Source organism: Sebastes umbrosus, chromosome 23 (assembly GCF_015220745.1).
Source record: "Sebastes umbrosus isolate fSebUmb1 chromosome 23, fSebUmb1.pri, whole genome shotgun sequence".
In the NCBI taxonomy this organism is placed as follows: domain Eukaryota; kingdom Metazoa; phylum Chordata; class Actinopteri; order Perciformes; family Sebastidae; genus Sebastes; species Sebastes umbrosus.
The window spans coordinates 2,967,243-2,994,353 of record NC_051291.1 but is presented as its reverse complement, the minus strand read 5'-3'; the positions used below and the strand labels follow the sequence as shown (position 1 = coordinate 2,994,353).

The following is a 27,111-nucleotide window of genomic DNA, read 5'->3' as shown; positions in this document are numbered from 1 at the left end:
CAGAAATCCTAACGGCTTGTTTCAAACGCACAATTTCTGAATACGAGCTGTGTGTGTTTCTCCGTATATTGAGCGTTTTGATAGTTTAACAGTATTTATAAAGCACTTAAACCTGCTTTTTAATATAAAAGACATGGAAATATCACTTTTTACAATATGGGACCTTTAATGTATTTGTGTAGTAATAGTCTGGGACCAATGAGTCACAGATTTATTGTAGTTTGAATGTTTCCCTCCTTCTTCACTGGCCCTGATTTGAATAGTTTGGCGGCAGATTCTGTGTATTGGGGACTATTATGTAAGAACTGGGGCTGGTCCTCCTCAGACAGCCTCTTTGCATGCAGGACTGCACCCTCCCTGTCTGTCTGCAGCCTGTCTGTCTGCACCCTGTCTGTCTGCACCCTCCCTGTCTGTCTGCACCCTGTCTGTCTGCACCCTGTCTGTCTGCAGCCTGTCTGTCTGCACCCTGTCTGTCTGCACCCTGTCTGTCTGTCTGCACCCTGTCTGTCTGCACCCTGTCTGTCTGTCTGCACCCTGTCTGTCTGCACCCTGTCTGTCTGCACCCTCCCTGTCTGTCTGCACCCTGTCTGTCTGCACCCTGTCTGTCTGCACCCTCCCCTGCACAACTTTTCGCGCTGTGTTCCAGGTGATATTAGCGCCACTAGGTTGTCCCTCCCATCTGTCTGTTTCAACCACAGAGCTAATTATAGTCAGACAAAGCCCTGTGATTAGGTTAAAGGTATTAATAGAGGGGTTTCTAGGTGCAGAGCTGCTGGACGCTGGTTGTCACTGTAGGGAGGAGGAGAAGCAAAGATCGTCTATGAAGACGAGGAGTCACTCCTTTGAGAAAATAAATCAGTGGAAAAATAAATAAACCCAGATGTTATTAGTAGTATGGTTATACCTACAGTATGTATGGCAGTTACACATAAATGCTCCCTTTTGTTTTTATTCAGAATATATTTATTGTGTTCAAAAGTGAACAGGATTAGCAGTCATTAAAGGTCCCGTATCGTGCTCATTTTCAGGTTCATACCTGTATTTTGTGTTTCTACTAGACCAGGGGTCGGCAACCTTTACTATCAAAAGAGCCATTTAAGGCAAAACAAATAAATCAGTCTGGAGCCGCAAAACATTTGATCATTGTGATGAAGGTAACACAGTTTATAGTCTCAGTATATAGTATATAAGTCTAATGCAGTGAGAGCCAAAATACAAATGTACGACGGAGTATTAGGGCCACATTGAGGGGAAAAAAGAGATGAGATTTACAGAAAAAAGTCGTAATATTACGAGAATAAAGTCATAACTTTACGATCAAAAAAGTCGTAATATTGCGAGAGGAAAGTCATAACTTTTGCGAGAAAGAAAGAAAAATAACACGTAAAATTACTACTTTATATGACTTTATTCTCATAATATTACGCCTTCCTGTGTATTATTATTGTTATTATTATTAGTAATAATAATAATAACAATAATAATATAATAATAACAATAATAATAATTATATAATAATAATAATATAATAATAATAAAAAAATATAATAATAATAATAGCCTTAATGGTTAATAATGATTGGGAATTGCTCTCTTTGCGTAAATTTTAGCTTCTGATTTTAACAGTACTCCTTGTTTATGCATCAGCTGTTCCAAATAAACTACATAAAAACTGCATTATGACACAGCTTTCTTGTGTTGTACTAGAAATATCTGTAGAGTGAGACCTCTTTCTTTTTATCCGGCTTGGACAGAGGGCGCCGGTTGCCCCGCCAACACAACTCCTCTGTAGCCGCGGCGGGGTGTGGGCGTGTCCGTCCTCCACGCTCATTGGTTTAGAAGCCGAGCACAACAACGCTGATTAGCTGGAGTCAAATGACGTCAACACACACCGCGGCTTCTGATTGGCTGGAGCGAGCCAGATGCAGGAGAGCGCCAGAAAACAAGCTTGAGCGGGTGATGTCTCCACACAGAGGACAGCAGAGGACAGAAGACAGAGGACAGGAGGAGGGACAGGCTGTTTTAACGAAGGAAACTTAGTGGCTATGTTAGTTTGAAGACACACGGAGCTATATAGGGTCATTTCAAGTCATTTAAGAGCAGAGAAAGGTGAGATAAAGGTGAGTTTTCCCTCCAGATGTGTTACCTTCCATGTGTTCAATGTGTCTTTAAGTCATATTCTGCTCTCTCAGGCTCTAGCACACTAATGCCATGTAATAACACATTAAACCTGCTATATCAGCTGCTATTGATGTAGGTTTATGTTGTGTTATTAGAGCAGTAAAGTGTTAAAGTAAAGCTGAAATACTAGTAGCTGTGCTAGAGGCTAATTATTAGCTGATGGTCTTTGCGCCCAAATTCAGGCTGACCACTCTGTTAGTGTCTGAGTGCTAGATAACTCACTTTACACCATGCATTCATTCTGAGATGTTAGTCAGGTAATGCATTAAATGATTTTTCTAATATGCATGTTAACTTTATTGCACTGCAGATGGAAGTTGAATGTCTGGCACTGAAAGACCTCACAAGTCCCAGGAAAAGTTTCACTGTGAAGGAGGAGGAGGAAGAAGAGGAGGAAGATGGGGGCCAAAGTGAACAAAAGGTAAGTTTTGGTGTTAGGTGGGGTCCAAGCTGTGAAACAGGTTTGATATGATAAAACTGGGGGAAGGGCTGCAGCATCAGGATGATCAGAGACAGATGTTTTGGAGTGATGTGGTGGCATCTAAACAGTGAGATAAGGTAAAAAGATATGGGTTAGGCCAGGCTGGCTTTTGGATTGTAACAGCTAGGTTTCCATGAGAGGAAGTAGGAAAGTAGTTTGTGGATTAGAGTGGAAACAAATGCCAAACAAGGCCTTTTCGAGAAAAAATCATACATTTTAGAGAAAAGGGTCGTAGTATTACGAGAAAAAAGTTGTAATTTAATGAAAATAAAGTTGTAATACTACGAGAATAAAGTCGTAACTGGATGAGATTTAATTGCAAATCAGTGGATTTTCTTTGAATGAACTTGATTTGTTCTTTAAATACAGCACCCAAATTCCCTAAGATTTCAACGTGAATACATGTCCTAATGGTGCTTTAGATTGTCACGCTTCGCTCCAAAATGGTCAATTCTGGAAATCCACCCAGTATAAGCAAATGATTGAAACCTTAAAGCAGAAGTAGTCAGTATATTTTTGGCATCACTGGGGGAAAAATCCCATAATAACCTTTCAGCATATTATAGTTCAAGTGTTCTGAGAGACTTCTGCTCCTCCTCATGGCTCTGTTTTCAGACTTTAAAACAATCTAGCCAGTGACGGGAGACTTTGACCAAACACAGGTCATTTCAGAGAGAGAGCGTTCCTATTGGCTGTTCATTCAACGGAGGCAGCTGTCAATCTAAATAGTAGACTGAAATATGTTTCTGAAAACATTTTATACCAGAAATAGGCATTAACGTAACAGAATATTGAATCGTATTTGATCAGCGCTGCCTAGTTTGACCGTTTGGTCGTTCGCGAGTGATTGACAGCTGCTCAGAGACGGCAAGGCTCCAGCTCGGCTCTGATTGGTTGTTTTCCTCCGCTCTGTGAAGTCTTGCAGATGACATTAGGAGCACCGGAGGACACCGAGGAACATGATTTTTTTTCCAGATTACCTGTCTCATGCACTACTGTCAGGATATATTTGCTCCTTTTCTACCCACTGCAGCTTTAACTAAACATTTATTGTCTCCATCGCAGGAAAACATCTGCACAGAGAGGAGAAGATCCACGCCGCTGAAATCTGCCGAGTCCCCCGTCCCCGTTTTGCTGATGAGCAGAAAGGGCGGCACCCCCGACCTGGCCCACATCACCCCCATCAAACACACGGCCCTGGCCGAGCCCTGGACGCCCACCGCCAATCTGAAGATGCTGATCAGCGCCGCGAGCCCGGACATCCGGGACAGAGAGATGAAGAAGGTTCTGTTCAGGCCTATAGAGAACGAGAATGACAAGCCGGCGAGTCCAGATGCTGTGGCGGAGGATACAGAGGTGGAAGACTCTTGTCAGGTGTGTGACATCTGCCAAAATGTTGATGCAATTTATGAAAATCAGAGTTTTCCCTCCCATTATAGGCGTTTTTTCACAGCACCTAAGCCAACTAACAGAAAAACTATGCTGCTACGTTTTGGTTTAATCTACGGGCACGCTGCCTCTCTTCTCTGCTCTGTATCGGCGTTTCACCAAAAGCACATTCAGACGACTAGTGTAGTTCACACTGCACAACTTTAACCCTGATTTTAGGCAAATTGGCATTGGCTTGGCTCGCTGCTTAAAGACGTGAGCCAAGAGGCTCGCCGATGCACCAAGCAGGCTTAATGTCTGACCTGTCGAGGAGCTACAGCCAGTGAGAGCGCAAGACACGGTTTGAGGGCAAACGTGGGAGAGGGGTCACCTGTTAGTCATCAAAAACAGCTACATTTACAGCATTTTATTTTTACTAAAAGATGGAATGGAATTTTTTTTATAGCTGTATTGAAACTCGATAAAAAGTAGTGCAACTTTGTATTACATCAAATTCATTGATATTCATCAATTTTTTTATATTTTCTTATGAATTGTCGACATTTTATTCATCCACAACATGATTAGACACTTCTTCTGATGACAAACTATGCTTCAATCCTAAAACACAGACTCTAAGTTCTCAGTTAAGTTCTTGAAGTCTAAAAATGTCTTATTCTGTGTGTCCACTGGGGAGAAATCAAATAGATTAAAGTTATTGTTTAATCATGGAAATGCTCTCAGAGCAACCCAGAATCTCCACCTTTACTCAACATTAGCAGCTGAACTCTCATGATAGTGAGTTTTCAAATGCACAAATACAATCACTCAGTTATGCCGAATAGATAAAGTCATATTATTATATATAAAGTGGCAGCTGGAGCCTAAACCGCTGAGCTTTTGTGATACGATTATTTCTTAAATCCGACGTGTGAAGGTTCTCCCGGCCTTATCGGGATCGCAGGGTTGAATTCTTTCCCAAAGTGTGTGCCCTTGAAGACGTGTTACAGAAAAGCAATTTAATGCTCTGAGCTGAGATGTGTGTTAATGTGCATGCTAAAGGAAAGGATCGCACTATAACCCTGATGAAGTCCCCTAAAAGTCTCTAAATTAGTAGACTGTTTAATTTATCTCTTTATGATTTATCTGTCTGTTCAGTTTGAAGCCGCTGACGAAGAAGACGACGCCGACAAAAAGCCGAGCAGGAAGCAGAAGAGCCTCGGTCTGCTGTGCCAGAAGTTCCTGGCCCTCTACCCCGATTATCCGCCGCTTCACAGCCCCATCTGGATCTCTCTGGATGAGGTGGCGACCAGTCTTGGTAAGAGCCAGTAACGGGGAGGAGAAAAGAGAGTTTGGACTCTTCCCAGCCGCTGCCTTCGCTGCTGCTGTTATAAACACCTCATGGGAGGGAGACGATAAGGGAAGCAGCTAATGTCTGTTTAATGAGCATTATAAAGTTTTTATGTTATTGTAATTTAGGAAATGGTTGCTATGGAGACTTGTTTTTCATACAAACAGCTGCATTTGGAGCAAGGCTCTTTAGTTTTTATATTCGTTTTAATCAAAACACTGACCATTTGGTGAGTTTTTATTTAAATGTGAGCATGTTTTCCAATAACGAGCGGGTCATTTCTCCAAACTAATACACCAATCCCCCGATTCGATACTATCCCAATACTTGGGTGCCGAATCAATATTATGATTTATCGCTATTTTTGTTAACTTTTTTAACACTAGACACTTCTAGGAACTTTTACTTTGGAAAATCTCTAAATTAATACAATAAAAAATGTTTGATTTTCAGCATGTATGTAGTCAGAGATGTCCTGAAGTCAAATATATCAGTCATTGTCAGTCGTTAGTTTGAATGCATTTAACATAAATGTCAGTATCTGGGTGCTCTACAGTCGTAGCGTCGGCCCATTTGACCACGGAGACGAGAGCGACGGCCGGCTCGACCGCAACGTTACCGCAATACGATAACGTTTTCTGTCCGTGACAGAGTTAGCATGCAGCTTTAGCCGTGATGTCTAGCTCTACTTTTCCTGTCAATGTGTGAAACCCAAAGTGTTTCCATCCTTTACTGGATGTGTGGTGTTTACCACGCTGGATTTAACATGTGAGGGTGCAGGTCGCATCCACGCAGACCCTCCGACGTTTTCTGCTTTGTCGTTGCGGCTCACTGCGGTTTGTTTTGGTTGACGGATACGGAACGGATATGACGTCATGCATAGACTCAAATGAAGCAAATATATCGATCCTGGCATTAAAAAAATTATTTCAAAATCATTAAAACAAATCACGATACAGAGGTGAATCGGTTTTTCCCCCACCCGTAGTAATTTCTCTACTCTCACACTGAACTTGTCAGGAGTGGAGCGGCGGCGCATCTACGACATTGTCAACGTGCTGGAGTCTCTCATGATCGTGGGTCGGATAGCCAAGAACAGCTACACCTGGTACGGCCGCCTGCGGCTGGAGGCCACGCTGGAGGAGCTGCAGCGGAGAGGGCGGCAGCAGGGCTACCACCTCCAGATGGATCTGCCCGCCGAGACCAGGGAGGCCGGACCGGGGCGCGAGGACGACGGAGCGGAAGGAGACGCCGGCAACGGTAATGAACTCAGAGATAAAAAACTAACAATGAAAAGCGTGTTGAGAGTTAAAGTTTCTCCATCATTTAGTCAGTGGATTCTGCCTCTTACACTAATTCCCTCCCCAAGTGTAGATTACAGGAGCAGCTTCCACCAAATTAACACGACAGCTAAAACCACACGAGCCTGGTTTCCATTACGATCCTCATACCTGCACACTCATTAAGAGGGTGTGTTTGTGTTGACTAGGTGGCGTTATTATAATAACACTCATGACAAAGAAGTAGTTAACAAGGGTGCATGATGTCTATTCAGTGGTTAATGTCTGCTGGCTTTGTTGTGGTTGGTTGAATGGGATAACCTCAGGCGGTAGCTGTCAACACGCCCACAACTGATATGGGGTTATTAAGGCATCGGCTCGAATTAAAAAGGGATAGTTTGGATGTTTTGAAGTGGGGTTGTGTGAGGTCAATGGACGGGGACGGCAGAAAAGGGGATTTTAGACACCTAAAAGAAAAATCAGTAGGCGTTTAAGTGTACGTTATATTTAGAAGATTTTCCGACGGCGAACTGAAAGTGAAACGTATCTATAGGTCTGGTGGCGTTGAAGAGAGCATAGATACAGTTCCCCGTTGGAAAAGGCTGTCTGGTGGCGAGGTAAAGCAGTGAAAATATTCTAAATATAGCGTGCACTTAAACTGATATTGATTTTCTTTTAGGTGGCTAAAATTAAGGGTATAAGAAAATATCGATACACATGAGTATCGCAATATGTTTTACTCCAAAAGGCTGTATCAATTTTTAATTGACCAGTGGACCCGGCCGCTAGTTTGTCTTTCAGAGGTTGTAGCGGACTAGGGATAAGATACTTGCATCATATGAAACTAAAAAACCTAAGGTATCCATCGGTACCAACCGTGTCATACGTGCATGTCGTGAAGGAGGCTAAATAACGCGCCAAAGTATTGCTAAATTTTGGCGAGGAAAAACTAGCATGGCCATTTTCAAAGGGGTCCCTTGACCTCTGACCTCAAGATGTGTGAATGTAAATGGGTTCTATGGGTACCCACGAGTCTCCCCTTTACAGACATGCCCACTTTATGATAATCACATGCAGTTTGGGGCAAAAACCATGCAGTTTTTTTGCAGTACAAATGTGTTATTTATTCTAAAAATGTCCCTAAACAGTCTTGGAATTACAAAAAAATTGTGTATCACTGTAAAGCTGAGACTCTTGTGGATCCAATGAGTCCAACTGTATTCGTGTGTGATGATGTTAGTCCCCATACCTCCCAGTTTTATATATATGGTTTGTCTTTATACAAACTGTCCCTTTAAGCATCTCAGGTGATTATTCCTCGATGCTGCCACGACCCACTTTTCACTGGTGATAAATAAAGGTCATGTTATCTGACTTCATGAGTCCTGTCTGTGACTGCAGTAATCTGACACACTTGCACGTTTCTCTGTTATTTTTGTAGCCGGTGGCAACAGGAAAGACAAATCCCTGCGCATCATGAGCCAGAAGTTCGTCATGCTGTTCCTGGTGTCCAAAACTCAGACGGTTACTCTGGACGCGGCGGCGAAGATCCTCATCGAGGAGAGCCAGGACTCGTCGAGTCACAGCAAGTACAAAAGTAAGAAAAGTGCAAAAGAAATACGTCCTCTTATACAAATCCTTTATCAAAAAAACTAACCATCATCCCTGCATCTTCAGCTAAGGTGCGGCGACTGTACGACATCGCAAATGTGCTGACCAGCCTGGGCCTCATAAAGAAGGTCCATGTCCGAGAGGAGAGAGGCAGGAAGCCGGCCTTCAAGTGGCTCGGCCCCGTTGAGTTCAAAAGCTCGGCAAATGCTGGTAAGAACTGTCATCCATACGGCGTTTTTGGATAAAAGAGTCAGATTTATTGCTAATAACTGCATTTTTAATTTATGCCGTTATGCTAACCCACTCCTTCTCCATTATCAGCTGTAGGAAATACTGTGAACATGGCGGCTGTCGCTCTGCCTGAAGCCACACAGCCAATTGCAGGCCAGGACCTCAGAAGAGCCAAGATGGCTCGGCACGCCTCTTTCAACATCACGCCGACCTCTGTGGCCGTACGGCGGCTGGTCAACTCTGCACCCAGCAGTCCACGGCGAGACCTCACAGGTACGAGACGCTCAGGTTTCTGGTCTATGTTTCAATCACCCAAACTAAAGTTTATAACAATAGAACATTTTTATATTCTTGTCTGATGAATTGTTTTCTTCCCTCACGCCGCCCGCAGGTCTGCCAAACCAGCCGGTGGATTATTCCAAAAAGACGACGAGCAACAACGCAGTGTGTCGACTGCAGTTTGGAAACAGCTCAGAGTGAGTTAATGCTGATGATGATTTTTACACAGTGCGATTACATACGAAGTCAACGCAAATTCACGCCCGGTGATGCGAATGATGCGGGCATGAATTCAGACTTTTTACAAATCATTATTATGTAGTTATTTCGGCATCCTTTTGATCCAGTAGCAACGTGTGGCTTGCTGGATACAGTCAGTGCAAATCTCCCTTTTATGGTACATTTTTAACAGATAAAGAAAATACTGAATTGATTTGCGATTCATATTTCAATCGATTGACAGCCCCAATTGTCCCATTAAGCATTAAAAGCTATTGCAATGACCTAGTTATAGGATGCCGAGGCTCCCCGTTCACTGAAGGAGTCTCTCATACGTAATATCTCACACACTGCCAGTGTTTGCATTGGCTGATGTGTTCGTAGCTTCAGGCTAAACGTAACATGCCTCTGTGGATATGAATAGTTTGGCTCCGTAGATACAGTACACACAGTAACTCGTGTTATTTCTATGGTCGGCCTGCTTGTGGCCAAACCACAGCTAACTCCAGACCGTGGCTGTTAAGTGTTTTTGGAGGGAGAGAAATAATAGAGCGTAGAAGTGTGTGTTGAAAAGGAATATTTTAAACACGAAGCTGTGTGCACCAGAGGCAGCGGGAGCCCACAGGATAAGAGCTGGAGGTTCATAGCTGGGAGGTGGCTCATACGGGGACTTCGCAAAAAGTAACTAGAAACACCACTGAGTATTAAAGCTCTACTTCTAATTTTCTAATCAATTGTCGTTTCCCTGCAGTAACCGTCCTGCCTTCAGCAGCGGCCCGCTGGCTCCGTCCTCCACCCATCCCACCCTGCTGGCGCCATCCCTCCACCCAGAGCACCTCTTCACTTCCTCCTCCTCCTCCTCCTCCTCTCGCCACTGCTTGGCCTACCTGCCCAGCCTGTCCCAGCCGTCGGTGGTCATGCTGTACCAGGTGCCCGAAGGTCAGAGGTCGCCCAGGTTGGAGTCTGAGGAGGGGAGGAAGAGAAGGAGCGAAGAACAGGAAGAGGAGGGGACGGTGGTGAAGAAGAAGGGAACGTCTGGGTTAGAGGAATGTGACGAGGTGAGATGTGTTTAGTATTGTTCGTGGCTGTTCTCGTCTTGGTTCAGCTTGTAGTATAATTAGTTTTTGTTCAGTGCAGTAATAGGTCTTTCTTTCTGTGCAGTTTTGAACCCCACAATTAAAAGATCCTTTTGAATTGAAAGTATGAAATACTCACTGATGAGGATAACTCATTCCTGGTGTAATTAAAGACTCATATTAGTAACGTATAGGATATTATGATTGTAAAACCCAGAGCTATTAATCAGGCCACAATCCTAGTAATTGAAAAAAGTCCCATTCGTCATAAAGTGGTCTTTTAGAAAGGTGGATTAAGAGAGTTGGATGATAAGCGCTGCACTTTTCATCAGGAAAATGAGTCGGCAGAAGTTAAACTCCAGCGTTGTTAGACGGGGAGAGTGTTAATCAACTGCAGTGATTTTAGTTCACTCATTAAGATGTCAAATGTTCATTCAAGATGGATTGTAGACTTAAATCAGCTGGTCCAGGTTCATTTATCTCCAGTGTTTGTTTCCCTTCCAGATGAGAGCTGAACCTCGCGGTGAAGCAGCAGACTGTTCTCAGACGGGTAACACCAGGACCTCTCCCGGTCACCTATCAGGCCTCTCCAGAGAGCGGCTGCTGGATGAGAGTCTAGGTGGCAACAGCAGCAGCAGCGAGCCCGTCCAACCATCACACTACCTCTACGTACCCAACAACGCAGGTAAGATACGTAACAAAGCTACGCTTCACGCAAGGATGGCTGAACCTGTTAGCTTGACTCGAGAAGTGTGTTTTTGTGCAACCTCATGAAGCAGTACACGCAATTGGAGTTAAAATACTGGACGGAACCTGCCAAAATAAAAAATAAATAAATAAATGACTCGATAAATAAATAAATGTCATGAAATGCATAAATAGATATTTCTGTTTTAGTTTACTTCTTTATTTATTTCTCTTTCTATTACTTCCCTTATTTATTTACTCTTATGTTTAAATTTCACTTTTATTTATTCATGTATTTAATTTAATTAATTTTTAAATGTATTTATTTATTTATTTTTGGCCGATGACCCACAGTACAGCATACAGAAATAAATACATTTGGGGAAATAAAAAGGGGTGAAATGCAAAGAGAAAATTGTGCAGAATAAATAAATAAATAAAGAAAATAAAGAAAAAAAATACACACATTTAAAAATAAATATAAAATATAAGAAAATTAAATAAAAAAAATAAATGCAAAATAAATGAATTAATTTAAAAAAATAATAAAAAAAATAATAAAATGAAACAAGAGTAAATAAATAAGGGAATTAATACAAAGATAAATAAATACAATAAAAATAAATATAAAATATAAGAAAATAAAAAATAAATAAATGAATACATTTAAAAATGAATAGTAAAAAAAATAAATCAAATTAAACAGAAGAGTAAATAAATAAGGGAATTAATACAAAGGTAAATAAATAAAGAAGCAATAGAAAGGTTTTGGAATTGACTGATACATACAGCCCCTACCTGCAAAAATGCAATAAAATGTACAGTTTCATGAAGAATCGCCAAAGCTGAGATTTGTTCTCGGTCGTTTAACGTGTTTGCAATCTTTACAAAGACGTAACACTAATCAACTATCACATTAAAGTTGTAAAGTAATGTGTCACCAATAGGATGGTTTTACATACAGTAGGTAACACCTCTCCCTGTTTTCTCCAGGTCTGAATAGCCTCAACTTCCTCCTCTCTGCCAGCCAGTCACCAGCCGGTCTCGCACTTCCTCCCAGCGGTGTTCCCACCCTGGCGCTGCCGTACGTCCTGCTGCCGTCCGCGGCCCTCTCCCACTACCCCCTGGTGGCCGGCGGTCTACAACAGCAAGTCTCCGAGGCCCACAACAAACTGAGCTTTAGCCTGCCAGCTGTGATGTCACCACACACCCACTTTATGGTGGGGGCGGCGCCGTACGGCCTGACGGCGGCATCAGAGATCAGCAGGTCCTCGGCTCCATCGCCATCCCCTCCAGAACAGAGCCGGCTGTACGGGTCGGGCATTCCTCATTCACCCTCAGGACCGCGTCAGACTGTCAGCATCAACCCACCGGAACTGCTGGTAAGAACTATCGCAGCCCTCCCTCACACATCTCTCTGCTCTATAAACCGCATTAACGCCGACATTTGCCTTCATAATGACACATGACCTTTCTGGTACCAGGCGCTTGCAAAATGCCACAACGCAGCTTGACGTGAGAGCAAGCGCGGCATCTGTTTTGTGAAAGCTTTCCCCCTCATTTACTCATTTAGACACTTCCTCATTTAGCCGTTTCAAGTTGATTAATCTCCAAGTTGTTGAATAGGGATTAATGTTCTTCACATAGGCTGGCGGCGTTGCTCCGCTCAAACGGAGTGGCTTTTAGACAACCTGCTGAGGCGCTGGACGGCTAATTAATGCAGCATTAGAAACAATGAGACGAGTCGATGGCCGTGTTGTAACGAGGCATAACTCAGGGGGTGTCCTCTCTTTCCACCTCTTCTTCACTTTTAATATGGGCTGAGTGGTACCATCATGAAAAGGTCCAGGTGTTGTTTACTAGATTAGGCCCGTTGGAGATGAACTGCGCCTCGCCTGGAAAGTGGACGAGACCAGGCTTGTGTTTTAAGGTTGTACTGGGCTCAGTTTTAAAGCTAGAGTGAAGATACTGGTATCATATGAAACTAGAAAACCTAAGGAATCCATCAGTACCAACCATGTCATACTAGCTTTTTGCGAAGGAGGTTAAATAACGCTTCAAACTTGCGCTACATTTTGGCGAGGAAAAAACGTCCACAGCCATTTTCAAAAGGGTCCCTTGACCTCTTACCTCCAGATGTGTGAATGTAAATGGGTTCTATGGGTACCCACGAGTCTCCCCTTTACAGACATGCCCACTTTATGATAATCACATGCAGTTTGGGGCAAGTCATAGTCAAGTCAGCACACTGACACACTGACAGCTGTTGTTGCCTGTTGGGCTGCAGTTTGCCATGTTATGATCTGAGCATATTGTTTTATGCTAAATGCAGTACCTGTGAGGGTTTCTGGATCAATATCTGTCATTGTTTTGTGTTGATTGATTTCCAATAATAAATATATACATACATTTTCATAAAGCAGCATATTTGTCCACTCCCATGTTGATAAGAGTATTACATACTTGACAAATCTCCCTTTAAGGTTCATTTTGAACAGATAAAAAGTGTGCCATTAAATATTTTAATTGATTGACAGCCCTAGTAAATATATGTGGAAATGTCCGTGTATTTGGCGTTGGATTCTATCCTTTATTATTTTTATGTCAACCCAACCTTCTTCATGTCATCCCCAGTTAGTCCATAGTTAGTTCTCCCTACAGTGCACGGCATTAATGGAACTAACTGAAGCAGGATCCTGTGTAAATGTTCTCCAATCTCACGTCACTCTCTCTCTCCACAGACTCCACATACTCCGAAGGAAACCACGCCAAAGTCCTCTAAGGCTTTCTTCCAGACGCCCGGCACGCTGGGATGTGTCGTCGGCGCCGCGCCGGCTGCCCGAAAAAGAGGTTCGGCACAAAGGAGACTGGACGTCGGCCACCCGCCAACCAACCGGTTAGACATGTGAGGAGACGGATAGGCGTACTATGCTGTTTTTAACACTTGAAGGTTAAAAAATATGGTTTCAAAGCATTGGTGCTTTGTTTGGTTATTAATTATTAAATTAAAGGTTTCCTTCCAAAATATTAATTTTAGCAAAATACTGTTAAAATAAACTCTTTCCTGTCCAGATTTTACTGTTACAATTTTTACCATTTTCAATGAAACTCTTCCGTTATTGGTCCAAAATGTGCCTAATGGTTCAATTATGGGACACTTGAGAGTCAATGAGTGAAGCAGTATTGCCAGAGCCACAGTGCCCTCCTGTGGTGGGAGTCGGCCACTGCTGTATTTTATATATTCCAGCCTTAATTTCCCCTCCCAGACGTGATCAAGCTACCTTAATTCCCCCCAAACATTGTGTATTATAGTCCAATTGCTATTTATACTTAATATATGTTGATTACAGGGACTGTAATGGAATATGTTTTCTTTTAAGCACTAAGTTTCTGACAGAACGTCTGTCTTAATGTTGAAGTGAATGTCGTTAGTTTGCCCCCTCCTTCAGGTTTTGTGACATTATCAAGGTATGATAAGGAATCAGCTGCTGATCACCAGTTTTTTACATCGACAGTCGCAGCAGACAATCCGCTCTTGGCTCATTTACTGTGAGGAGAAAATCACTAAAGCCTTAACATGTTTACAGCCAGCCAGGAATCTCAAGGGACTTCATGGTGCGTTCAAGTACTCGTCAGGAAGACAAATGTTACCGGTGCTGTGTATGTGCAACCTCAATGGTTAAACACCAAACCCCTTTAGTTACTGAAGGACAATGTGACGCTGCTCTCAGGTACTTGAATACTTTACTAGAGATATCAGAGTACTGTAAAGATTTTGTATCCTTAATTTATCCAGGGAAAGTAGACTGAGTTTATAGATCATTCATACAGTCCAACACATTCAAGAGACTCCCAGTGCGACCGCAACCCGCTGGTGTGGTCGGGAGTTAGGTGCACGTTACCGAGAGAAGGTGGTTTTACAGATGTTTGTGCAGGGATTTGTATCGTCATAAGCCCGCCAACTTACCTCCAAGCCAAAATACTGTGTGCTGTGTACAGAAGAGCTACGTCACACCAAAGGGTGCACCAATAATCCACTCTGACCAGCTGGATTGTTCTCTGTATTCATTATTAATGTACTGTTTTATGTCAGTAAATATTATTTTTGTACATTGTATTCATAGTGCCATTTATAACTCTCACATGCAGGATGTTAAATGCTGCTTTACTGTGTTTAAAATAATGATTATTGCACTGCTAGTTGTTAGTAGTTGTGTCGAAGGGGATGCACCAATACCGGCTCGGATATCGGTGATAAACGGGGGCAAATTTTAAATTTTGATTTGTTGCGGCGTTGAAAAGCTTTTACACATGAATTGTACTTCTTTGTTAATTTTGAAGATGTTTTTAAGAATTTTTCTAGTGTACGATTTATTATTTTAATAATAAATAAGTCACTAAATTTAAAATCTGTGTATTTATTTGTTGTATTTTTTGTTTTACAAAGTTAGGAAAGCAATATTCAAGTAAAGCCTGATGTTGCCTTACACATCAAAGAATGATCCCAGTCACTTCCATTAATTAAACACTGGTATAATCGGATTGGTACTCGGTATGAGCCGATACCCAAAGCCTGGTTATCGGCATCGGGACTGAAAAAGTCGTATCGGTGGCGGTGCATCCCTCGTTGTGTCTGCTGATCTTTCCCTCTTTTACGAGACCTGGAGCTGTTTCTTCACTGTAGCTCTGCTGTCTCTGTAGTTGTGGGCCAAACTGGTTCTGTATGACTCTCACAAACTTTATTAAAACATGTATGACGCTGGCCAGCTTTGTCATGTGTGTTTTATTGTGATATTTATTCACCAAAGTGTGGGTTCTTTCAAAGATAAAATGGCTTCTTCGTTTTATCTTGGGTAGAAAAAAACATTCTAGATTAAAAGGGACTGTTACACTTCTTACACTCTTAGAAATCATTGCGGGTCGGTGTCACATGCACGCTCGCATGTGGCTACGCTGTTCAGACTCCACGGAAGCACCGAAACCGCAAAGTTTCATCTAGTGAAGCCCGTCTAGCAAAACAGTGTCAACTCTCAAGACACAGGGGAGACCGTAGCTTTGGTCTCCAGGGCCGGAGTCTCTGCTGTACTCTGCTCCTCTGTCTGCCTTCACTCACACACCACGCTCGTTCTCACTCTCTCGCTCCACCTCTCACGTGCATGCTGCTCACTCCACACTGCAGAAGAGTTACTTTAGCTCTGAGAATATCTAGTGAATGTTCAGTGGACGTTTGTGCAGAAATAACTGCTGCAGCTCCTCCAGACCAACAGAGGTTTCCCGTGTCTTGTGAAGCTGACGTGTGTCTCCTCACTGTTTTGAGCGATGCTCCTTCATGTCTATGTAGAGCGAGCACGAGCAACAGGACGCTGACTTTCGTTGACTTAACGGCCACAGGTGTCGCTGTTAACAAGACATTTCTGATTCTGAGTCCCTTTAATTATGCTATTCAGTTTTACTCTACAATGGAAACAATCCACTAAAAATGGCCAATCCAAATGTTGACATATTTAACAGCTGGCTTCCGTTTACCGATTTACAAATTTACAGATGCCGCCAATAATTCAGAGTCCAATTCAGAGCGGCCCAGCTCCAGCAGATGGAGGCGAGCCACGCTAATGTGGTCAGACGACACTCGTCATCTGTAACACAATGCGGCGTGTACACATTAAACACTAAGATGGAACCGATGGTCTCGGTAGGAGGCGAAGCCACACAAATGAGTATTCACTGCTCACGTCAGAGTGAAAGGTGGTTAAAATTCTAATTACACATGCAGTAAACACATCGGCACGCTGAGGTTAAATTCTTATCTATAATAAATGAAACTCCGTCGGGGGAGAAACACATTCAACATATCAAGTGTGATCTCTGGGTCAGATCGGGCTGATTGAGTCGCACTTAACAAACACACACACGCCATCTGTGCGAGGACATAAACATCTAATCGGAGCTTTTATATCGGTACTAAAGCTGAGCCGAGGGAGCTGCCGATAGATGTGTTTGGCCCCTGTGAGGCGTTTAGTACACTAAACCTCAGCAGATGGGACAATTAACATTATATAGACAGATAGTTTAGCCAAGTATCCGCTGTGGAAACACTCTGTTACTGAGGCAAACCAGAACAATTCACTCAACAATACACCACTACTACTGGTATTACTATCACTGTGATACTCCTGCTGTTTCTACTGCTACAGCAAGTTAAACTAGAACTACAATAGATACTACTGCTACTACTACATAATGCTAAATTACTACCTTTCTATTGCTGCTGCCTGTTCTACTACTACAGTATACACCACTAACTATTACTAGTTCTACTACTACGCCACTAACTATTACTAGATCTACTACTATTACACCACTAACTATTACTAGTTCTACTACTACAGTATACACCACTAACTATTACTAGTTCTACTACTACGCCACTAACTATTACTAGATCTACTACTATTACACCATTAACTATTACTAGTTCTACTACTACGCCACTAACTATTACTAGTTCTACTACTACAGTATACACCACTAACTATTACTAGTTCTACTACTACGCCACTAACTATTACTAGTTCTACTACTACAGTATACACCACTAACTATTACTAGTTCTACTACACTCACTTTTTTCTGACATTTTTCAGACTTTTTTTCTGACATTTTTCAGAGTATTTTTTCAAGCATTTTTCAAACTTTTTTTTTCAGAAATTTTTTTCCAACATTTTTCAGACTTTTTTTTCTGACATTTTTCAGTCTTTTTCCAACATTTTTCAGATTTTCTTTTTCAAGCATTTTTCAAACTTTTTTTCAGAAATTTTTTCCCAACATTTTTCAAACCTTTTTTTCAAGCATTTTTCAAACTTTTTTTTTCCAAAATTTTTCAGACTTTTTTTCAGACATTTTTCAGAGTATTTTTTTCAAGCATTTTTCAAACTTTTTTTTTCAGAATTTTTTTTCCAACATTTTTCAAACTTTTTTTTTCAGAAATTTTTTTCCCAACATTTTTCAAACCTTTTTTTCAAGCATTTTTCAAACTTTTTTTTCCAACATTTTTCAAACTTTTTTTTCAGAAATTTTTTTCAAATCTTTTTTTTCAAGCATTTTTCAAACTTTTTTTTTTCAGAATTTTTTTTCCAACATTTTTTAGATTTTTTTTCTGGCATTTTCCAGAATATTTTTTTCAAGCATTTTTCAAACTTTTTTTTTCAGAAATTTTTTTCCAACATTTTTCAGAGTATTTTTTTCAAGCATTTTTCAAAAAAAAGATTTCAGAATTTTTTTTCCAACATTTTTCAAACTTATTTTTCAGACATTTTTCAGAGTATTTTTTTCAAGCATTTTTCAAACTTTTTTTTTCAGAAATTTTTTTCCAACATTTTTCAGAGTATTTTTTTCAAGCATTTTTCAAAAAAAAATTTCAGAATTTTTTTTCCAACATTTTTCAAACTTATTTTTCAGACATTTTTCAGAGTATTTTTTTCAAGCATTTTTCAAACTTTTTTTCAGAAATTTTTTTCCCAACATTTTTCAAACCTTTTTTTCAAGCATTTTTCAAACTTTTTTTTTCCAACATTTTTCAGACTTTTTTTCAGACATTTTTCAGAGTATTTTTTTCAAGCATTTTTCAAACTTTTTTTTTCAGAATTTTTTTTCCAACATTTTTCAAACTTTTTTTTTCAGAAATTTTTTTCCCAACATTTTTCAAACCTTTTTTTCAAGCATTTTTCAAACTTTTTTTTCCAACATTTTTCAAACTTTTTTTTCAGAAATTTTTTTCAAATCTTTTTTTCAAGCATTTTTCAAACTTTTTTTTTTCAGAATTTTTTTTCCAACATTTTTTAGAATTTTTTTCTGACATTTTCCAGAATATTTTTTTCAAGCATTTTTCAAACTTTTTTTTTCAGAAATTTTTTTCCAACATTTTTCAGAGTATTTTTTTCAAGCATTTTTCAAAAAAAAGATTTCAGAATTTTTTTTCCAACATTTTTCAAACTTATTTTTCAGACATTTTTCAGAGTATTTTTTTCAAGCATTTTTCAAACTTTTTTTTCAGAAATTTTTTTCCAACATTTTTCAGTCTTTTTTTCAAGCATATTTCAAACTTTTTTTTTCAGAAATTTTTTTCCAACATTTTTCAGACTTTTTTTCTGACATTTTTCAGACTTTTTTTCTGACATTTTTCAGAGTATTTTTTCAAGCATTTTTCAAACTTTTTTTTTCAGAAATTTTTTTCCAACATTTTTCAGACTTTTTTTTCTGACATTTTTCAGTCTTTTTCCAACATTTTTCAGATTTTCTTTTTCAAGCATTTTTCAAACTTTTTTTCAGAAATTTTTTTCCCAACATTTTTCAAACCTTTTTTTCAAGCATTTTTCAAACTTTTTTTTTCCAACATTTTTCAGACTTTTTTTCAGAGTATTTTTTTCAAGCATTTTTCAAACTTTTTTTTTCAGAATTTTTTTTCCAACATTTTTCAAACTTTTTTTTTCAGAAATTTTTTTCCCAACATTTTTCAAACCTTTTTTTCAAGCATTTTTCAAACTTTTTTTTCCAACATTTTTCAAACTTTTTTTTCAGAAATTTTTTTCAAATCTTTTTTTCAAGCATTTTTCAAACTTTTTTTTTTCAGAATTTTTTTTCCAACATTTTTTAGAATTTTTTTCTGGCATTTTCCAGAATATTTTTTTCAAGCATTTTTCAAACTTTTTTTTTCAGAAATTTTTTTCCAACATTTTTCAGAGTATTTTTTTCAAGCATTTTTCAAAAAAAAGATATCAGAATTTTTTTTCCAACATTTTTCAAACTTATTTTTCAGACATTTTTCAGAGTATTTTTTTCAAGCATTTTTCAAACTTTTTTTTTCAGAAATTTTTTTCCAACATTTTTCAGAGTATTTTTTTCAAGCATTTTTCAAAAAAAAATTTCAGAATTCTTTTTCCAACATTTTTCAAACTTATTTTTCAGACATTTTTCAGAGTATTTTTTTCAAGCATTTTTCAAACTTTTTTTTTCAGAAATTTTTTTCCAACATTTTTCAGTCTTTTTTTCAAACATATTTCAAACTTTTTTTTTCAGAAATTTTTTTCCAACATTTTTCAGACTTTTTTTCTGACATTTTTCAGACTTTTTTTCTGACATTTTTCAGAGTATTTTTTCAAGCATTTTTCAAACTTTTTTTTTCAGAAATGTTTTTCCAACATTTTTCAGACTTTTTTTTCTGACATTTTTCAGTCTTTTTCCAACATTTTTCAGATTTTCTTTTTCAAGCATTTTTCAAACTTTTTTTCAGAAATTTTTTTCCCAACATTTTTCAAACCTTTTTTTCAAGCATTTTTCAAACTTTTTTTTTCCAACATTTTTCAGACTTTTTTTCAGAGTATTTTTTTCAAGCATTTTTCAAACTTTTTTTTTCAGAATTTTTTTTCCAACATTTTTCAAACTTTTTTTTTCAGAAATTTTTTTCCCAACATTTTTCAAACCTTTTTTTCAAGCATTTTTCAAACTTTTTTTTCCAACATTTTTCAAACTTTTTTTTCAGAAATTTTTTTCAAATCTTTTTTTCAAGCATTTTTCAAACTTTTTTTTTTTCAGAATTTTTTTTCCAACATTTTTTAGAATTTTTTTCTGACATTTTCCAGAATATTTTTTTTCAAGCATTTTTCAAACTTTTTTTTTCAGAAATTTTTTTCCAACATTTTTCAGAGTATTTTTTTCAAGCATTTTTCAAAAAAAAGATTTCAGAATTTTTTTTCCAACATTTTTCAAACTTATTTTTCAGACATTTTTCAGAGTATTTTTTTCAAGCATTTTTCAAACTTTTTTTTTCAGAAATTTTTTTCCAACATTTTTCAGTCTTTTTTTCAAGCATATTTCAAACTTTTTTTTTCAGAAATTTTTTTCCAACATTTTTCAGACTTTTTTTCTGACATTTTTCAGACTTTTTTTCTGACATTTTTCAGAGTATTTTTTCAAGCATTTTTCAAACTTTTTTTTTTCAGAAATTTTTTTCCAACATTTTTCAGACTTTTTTTTCTGACATTTTTCAGTCTTTTTCCAACATTTTTCAGATTTTCTTTTTCAAGCATTTTTCAAACTTTTTTTCAGAAATTTTTTTCCCAACATTTTTCAAACCTTTTTTTCAAGCATTTTTCAAACTTTTTTTTTCCAACATTTTTCAGACTTTTTTTCAGAGTATTTTTTTCAAGCATTTTTCAAACTTTTTTTTTCAGAATTTTTTTTCCAACATTTTTCAAACTTTTTTTTTCAGAAATTTTTTTCCCAACATTTTTCAAACCTTTTTTTCAAGCATTTTTCAAACTTTTTTTTCCAACATTTTTCAAACTTTTTTTTCAGAAATTTTTTTCAAATCTTTTTTTCAAGCATTTTTCAAACTTTTTTTTTTCAGAATTTTTTTTCCAACATTTTTTAGAATTTTTTTCTGGCATTTTCCAGAATATTTTTTTCAAGCATTTTTCAAACTTTTTTTTTCAGAAATTTTTTTCCAACATTTTTCAGAGTATTTTTTTCAAGCATTTTTCAAAAAAAAGATATCAGAATTTTTTTTCCAACATTTTTCAAACTTATTTTTCAGACATTTTTCAGAGTATTTTTTTCAAGCATTTTTCAAACTTTTTTTTTTCAGAAATTTTTTTCCAACATTTTTCAGAGTATTTTTTTCAAGCATTTTTCAAAAAAAAATTTCAGAATTCTTTTTCCAACATTTTTCAAACTTATTTTTCAGACATTTTTCAGAGTATTTTTTTCAAGCATTTTTCAAACTTTTTTTTTCAGAAATTTTTTTCCAACATTTTTCAGTCTTTTTTTCAAACATATTTCAAACTTTTTTTTTCATAAATTTTTTTCCAAAATTTTTCAGACTTTTTTTCTTACATTTTTCAGACTTTTTTTCTGACATTTTTCAGAGTATTTTTTCAAGCATTTTTCAAACTTTTTTTTTCAGAAATGTTTTTCCAACATTTTTCAGACTTTTTTTTCTGACATTTTTCAGTCTTTTTCCAACATTTTTCAGATTTTCTTTTTCAAGCATTTTTCAAACTTTTTTTTCAGAAATTTTTTTCCCAACATTTTTCAAACCTTTTTTTTCAAGCATTTTTCAAACTTTTTTTTTCCAACATTTTTCAGACTTTTTTTCAGAGTATTTTTTTCAAGCATTTTTCAAACTTTTTTTTTCAGAATTTTTTTTCCAACATTTTTCAAACTTTTTTTTTCAGAAATTTTTTTCCCAACATTTTTCAAACCTTTTTTTCCAAGCATTTTTCAAACTTTTTTTTCCAACATTTTTCAAACTTTTTTTTCAGAAATTTTTTTCAAATCTTTTTTTCAAGCATTTTTCAAACTTTTTTTTTTTCAGAATTTTTTTTCCAACATTTTTTAGAATTTATTTCTGGCATTTTCCAGAATATTTTTTTCAAGCATTTTTCAAACTTTTTTTTTCAGAAATTTTTTTCCAACATTTTTCAGAGTATTTTTTTCAAGCATTTTTCAAAAAAAAGATATCAGAATTTTTTTTCCAACATTTTTCAAACTTATTTTTCAGACATTTTTCAGAGTATTTTTTTCAAGCATTTTTCAAACTTTTTTTTTCAGAAATTTTTTTCCAACATTTTTCAGAGTATTTTTTTCAAGCATTTTTCAAAAAAAAATTTCAGAATTTTTTTTCCAACATTTTTCAAACTTATTTTTCAGACATTTTTCAGAGTATTTTTTTCAAGCATTTTTCAAACTTTTTTTTTCAGAAATTTTTTTCAGATATTTTTTTTCAGACTTTTTTTTCGGACTTTTTTCAGATATTTTTTTTCAGACTTTTTTTTCAGACTTTTTTTTTCAGACTTTTTTTTCGGACATTTTTTTCAGATATTTTTTTTCAGACTTTTTTTTCTGACTTTTTTTTCAGACTTTTTTTTCTGACATTTTTTCAGACTTTTTTTTCAGATATTTTTTTTCAGACTTTTTTTTCCAGACTTTTTTTCAAACTTTTTTTTCAGACTTTTTTTTCTGACTTTTTTTTCGGACATTTTTTCTGACTTTTTTTTCAGAATTTTTTTTCAGACTTTTTTTTCCAGACTTTTTTCCAAACTTTTTTTTCAGACTTTTTTTTCAGACTTTTTTTTCAGATATTTTTTCTGACTTTTTTTTCAGATATTTTTTTTCTGACTTTTTTTCAGATTTTTCTTTCAGACTTTTTTTTTCTGACTGTTTTTTCAGATATTTTTTTTCAGACTTTTTTTTCCAGACTTTTTTTCAAACTTTTTTTTCAGACTTTTTTTTCTGACTTTTTTTTCGGACATTTTTTCTGACTTTTTTTTCAGACTTTTTTTTCAGACTTTTTTTTCCAGACTTTTTTCCAAACTTTTTTTTCAGACTTTTTTTTCAGACTTTTTTTTCAGATATTTTTTCTGACTTTTTTTTCAGATATTTTTTTTCTGACTTTTTTTCAGATTTTTCTTTCAGACTTTTTTTTTCTGACTGTTTTTTCAGATATTTTTTTTCAGACTTTTTTTTCAGATATTTTTTCTGACTTTTTTTTGAGATATTTTTTTTCTGACTTTTTTTTCAGATCTTTTTTTTCAGATATTTTTTTTCAGACTTTTTTTTCAGATATTTTTTCTGACTTTTTTTTCAGATATTTTTTTTCTGACTTTTTTTTCAGACTTTTTTTTCAGATCTTTTTTTTCAGACTTTTTTTTTTCAGATCTTTTTTTTCAGACTTTTTTTTCAGACTTTTTTTTCTGACTTTTTTTTCGGACATTTTTTCTGACTTTTTTTTCAGACTTTTTTTCCAGACTTTTTTCCAAACTTTTTTTTCAGACTTTTTTTTCAGACTTTTTTTTCCAGACTTTTTTCCAAACTTTTTTTTCAGACTTTTTTTTCAGACTTTTTTTTCAGATATTTTTTCTGACTTTTTTTTCAGATATTTTTTTTCTGACTTTTTTTCAGATTTTTCTTTCAGACTTTTTTTTTCTGACTGTTTTTTCAGATATTTTTTTTCAGACTTTTTTTTCAGATATTTTTTCTGACTTTTTTTTGAGATATTTTTTTTCTGACTTTTTTTTCAGACTTTTTTTTCAGATCTTTTTTTTCAGATCTTTTTTTTCAGATATTTTTTTTCAGACTTTTTTTTCAGATATTTTTTCTGACTTTTTTTTTCAGACTTTTTTTCCAGACTTTTTTCCAAATTTTTTTTCAGACTTTTTTTTCAGACTTTTTTTTCCAGACTTTTTTCCAAACTTTTTTTTCAGACTTTTTTTTCAGACTTTTTTTTCAGATATTTTTTCTGACTTTTTTTTCAGATATTTTTTTTCTGACTTTTTTTTTCGGATATTTTTTCAGACTTTTTTTCTGACATTTTTCAGATTATTTTTTTCAAGCATTTTTCTAACTTTTTTTTTTGAGACATTTTTTTCAAGCATTTATCAAACTTTTTTTCAGACAAAACAGGGCAAAACAAAGTGGTGGTTTCTGTTTGTCACTGTCAAACAAATATAATTAATTGGTGTTACGATTTTTTTTCTCCCCTCTACGGAGTCCCTGTTCCCACAAAGTTTGAGACCCTCTGATTTAGGGGATACTTTATTCCTCTTAGAGGGCAAAACAGCACGTCAGAATGTCTCTCTAGTTCTCCTGAGACAGCGAATGAGTGCTGGAAACTCAGTCTGCTCCTCTTTCCTTTACAAAGGGGCTTTATGTCCATTTAAGGGTAACATAATGCAACATATGATGTTTTTGTACAATGTGTCACATCTGATAAACACGTAATTTTGTGTACCCAATAATATCCTTTAAAAAGGTGACATAATCTGCCCCATTATTGTTTTTACAGCAACCTTAATTTTCCCTCTAAATGCTCGACGTTTCGTTTCTGTTCATTTATCCGTGGCTCTACTTTCCTCACCTTCAGTATTTGTGTCCATATAAGGGCCGGAGGAGCTGCAGCTTCACCTGCTTCAAGACCATTTATTTTATTACTGCTCACAGAAATTCTTTCTGAATTACACGATTAGGCCCGAGGCGCGTCGCCAAACACAAAGCAAAGTTCTTTTGTCTGAATACTTTATCATCTACAGTAGCAAATTAACAACAACATGCATATCTATAATATATAAGGGATTAGACTATTGGGAATCGGCTAAATTGAAATGAAAACATATAAATGTTACAATCAAAATCAAATAACAGCCTAAAATTATTCTGAATTATTCACATTGCGTATTAATTATAACCAAATATATTTTTGTATAATTACTTTTTGCTGTCTGTACTGCAGTCATCTAGGGTCTAATCTAATCCATTTAAAAGACCTCTGTATTTTAAGTAGTATATAGTAGAACTACTAGTAGTAGAATATAGTAAACGTGAAGGATTTCTTTACTTTTATTTTGCACTTATAGTCAAAATTTAACTTTTAGCAATTTGGTCGCCTTCTAAAAAAATAAATAACTAAAATAAGAATGCGAAACGGGCAACATAATGCAGGAAATGCATAAAGACAAGTGGAAGAAGATGAGGTCGTTGGGAATATCAACATCTTCCTCAGACATATTATAAAATAACAAAGAAAAAAACGACTAAAATTAGAATATATTCACTTATTATGCACCGAAAAATCAGCTTCCATTGACTCCGCCATTTCCTGAAAATGTCAGCAAATACGTCACAAGTCGTGAACTCTGAAAATTCTGAATCTTTCCACTTCCGAGGTCGTGAATACGACATGATGAGGGCGTTCATACGGGCCCAACTCGTAAACACACGGTAAACACGACCCCTATTTGAAGGCACCATAATTCCATTGGTTAGCAGAGAGTTTCCATCTGTGTCTTTTTTATCGTGGAGTCATGAACACTGACCTTTCGCTGAAGCTTGAGAAGTCTGCACTTCTTTAAATGTTCTTCTGGGTTCTGCTGAAGACTATATATACAACATATGCCTTTCTCATTTCCTTTGGGAACCTCTTTTGATAGAGACATCATGTGATTGTAGGAAGGGACTCTGTGGTGACTGCTCCACAGTGGGGGATACTGGTGAGGTTTAAGATCCTGCAGGACTGGTTGCAATCAAGCCTGGCTGTGTTCAATCAGCTGAATGTAATTAACAATCAAATGAGGTTAATTGGCTCATGGAGAAAAGGGCTTTAACCGTCTGAGTGATTCGGGTCTCCGATCACTTTATTACAGAAATAAATGAGATAGAAAAATTCCCTTTGTCTAATATACATTTTGTCAATATATCCAATACTATTCATTGAGAACCTCTTTTTGGCTTTTTTATCTGTGCTACAAACATTAACAAGCCATCATGTGCATTTACTCTGTGTCCAGCAGGGAGCAGGATAACGGCAAGTTTAGACAGATGAATACAGCAGTGCAATTCTTATAATTGAGATTATTATACATATATATATATATACACAATGCTGCCCAAGAACATCAAGCGTAAACACAGGTGGGTCTACTGTCTCCACCTCACTTCCTGTAATCCTGACAGGAAGGACAAGCTCCTTTTTCCTGCAGAAATCCACAACAAGTTCTTCAGTTTTATAATTTTATTTTATTTGAAAAAGGGACAATGAACATTAATTAACATTCAAACAAATGTAAATGTACCCGAGTTAGACAAGAGGCTAGTTTTTATCAGCAGTCCCTTTGCCAGATGTTGTTAGGCATTCTTAAACAACATGAGTGGACAAAATACAATTACAGTGTGAATAAACTTAACGTAAAATTACTACTTTATAATATTATGACTTTATTCTCATAATACAACTTTTTTCTCATAAACCTATGACTTTATTCTCATAATACAACTTTTTTCTCATAAACCTATGACTTTATTCTCGTAATATTATGACTTTATTCTCATAATATTATGACTTTATTCTCATAATATTATGACTTTATTCTCATAATATTACCACTTTTTTCACGTAAACTTCTGACTTTATTCTCATAATATTAAAATGTTTTATCTCATAAACTTATGACTTTATTCTCATAATATTACCACTTTTTTTCACATAAACTTATGGCTTTATTCTCATAATATTACGACTTTTTTCTTGTAAATTTACGACTTTATTCTCATAATATTACCACTTTTTTCACGTAAACTTCTGACTTTATTCTCGTAATATTAGGACTTTTTCTCGTAAACTTATGACTTTAGTCTCATAATACTACGACTTTTTTCTTGTAAATTTACGACCATATTCTCATAATATTACCACTTTTTTCACGTAAACTTATGGCTTTATTCTCATAATATTAAAAATGTTTATCTCTTAAACCTATAACTTTATTCTCGTAATGTTATGACTAAATTCTCATAATA

General features: G+C 36.3%; 1 protein-coding gene across 2 annotated transcripts; it reads left to right on the top strand.

Moving 5' to 3' along the window:
- Window positions 1-1,759: 1,759 nt before the first annotated feature.
- Window positions 1,760-14,450, top strand: e2f7 (E2F transcription factor 7). Of its 2 annotated transcripts, none has more exons than XM_037761318.1 (13): window positions 1,760-2,109; window positions 2,492-2,602; window positions 3,728-4,036; window positions 5,189-5,348; window positions 6,402-6,641; window positions 8,103-8,258; window positions 8,339-8,482; window positions 8,594-8,776; window positions 8,895-8,979; window positions 9,753-10,059; window positions 10,582-10,762; window positions 11,758-12,146; window positions 13,506-14,450. In XM_037761318.1, exons 2-13 carry the CDS (start codon window positions 2,492-2,494, stop codon window positions 13,671-13,673), a joined length of 2,433 nt encoding a protein of 810 aa, XP_037617246.1. In that variant the 5' UTR covers window positions 1,760-2,109; the 3' UTR covers window positions 13,674-14,450. The 2 variants fall into 2 exon arrangements, with proteins under 2 accessions (XP_037617246.1, XP_037617245.1); XM_037761317.1 differs by having other exon boundaries at window positions 1,761-2,120.
- The last annotated feature ends 12,661 nt before the right edge of the window (window positions 14,451-27,111 follow it).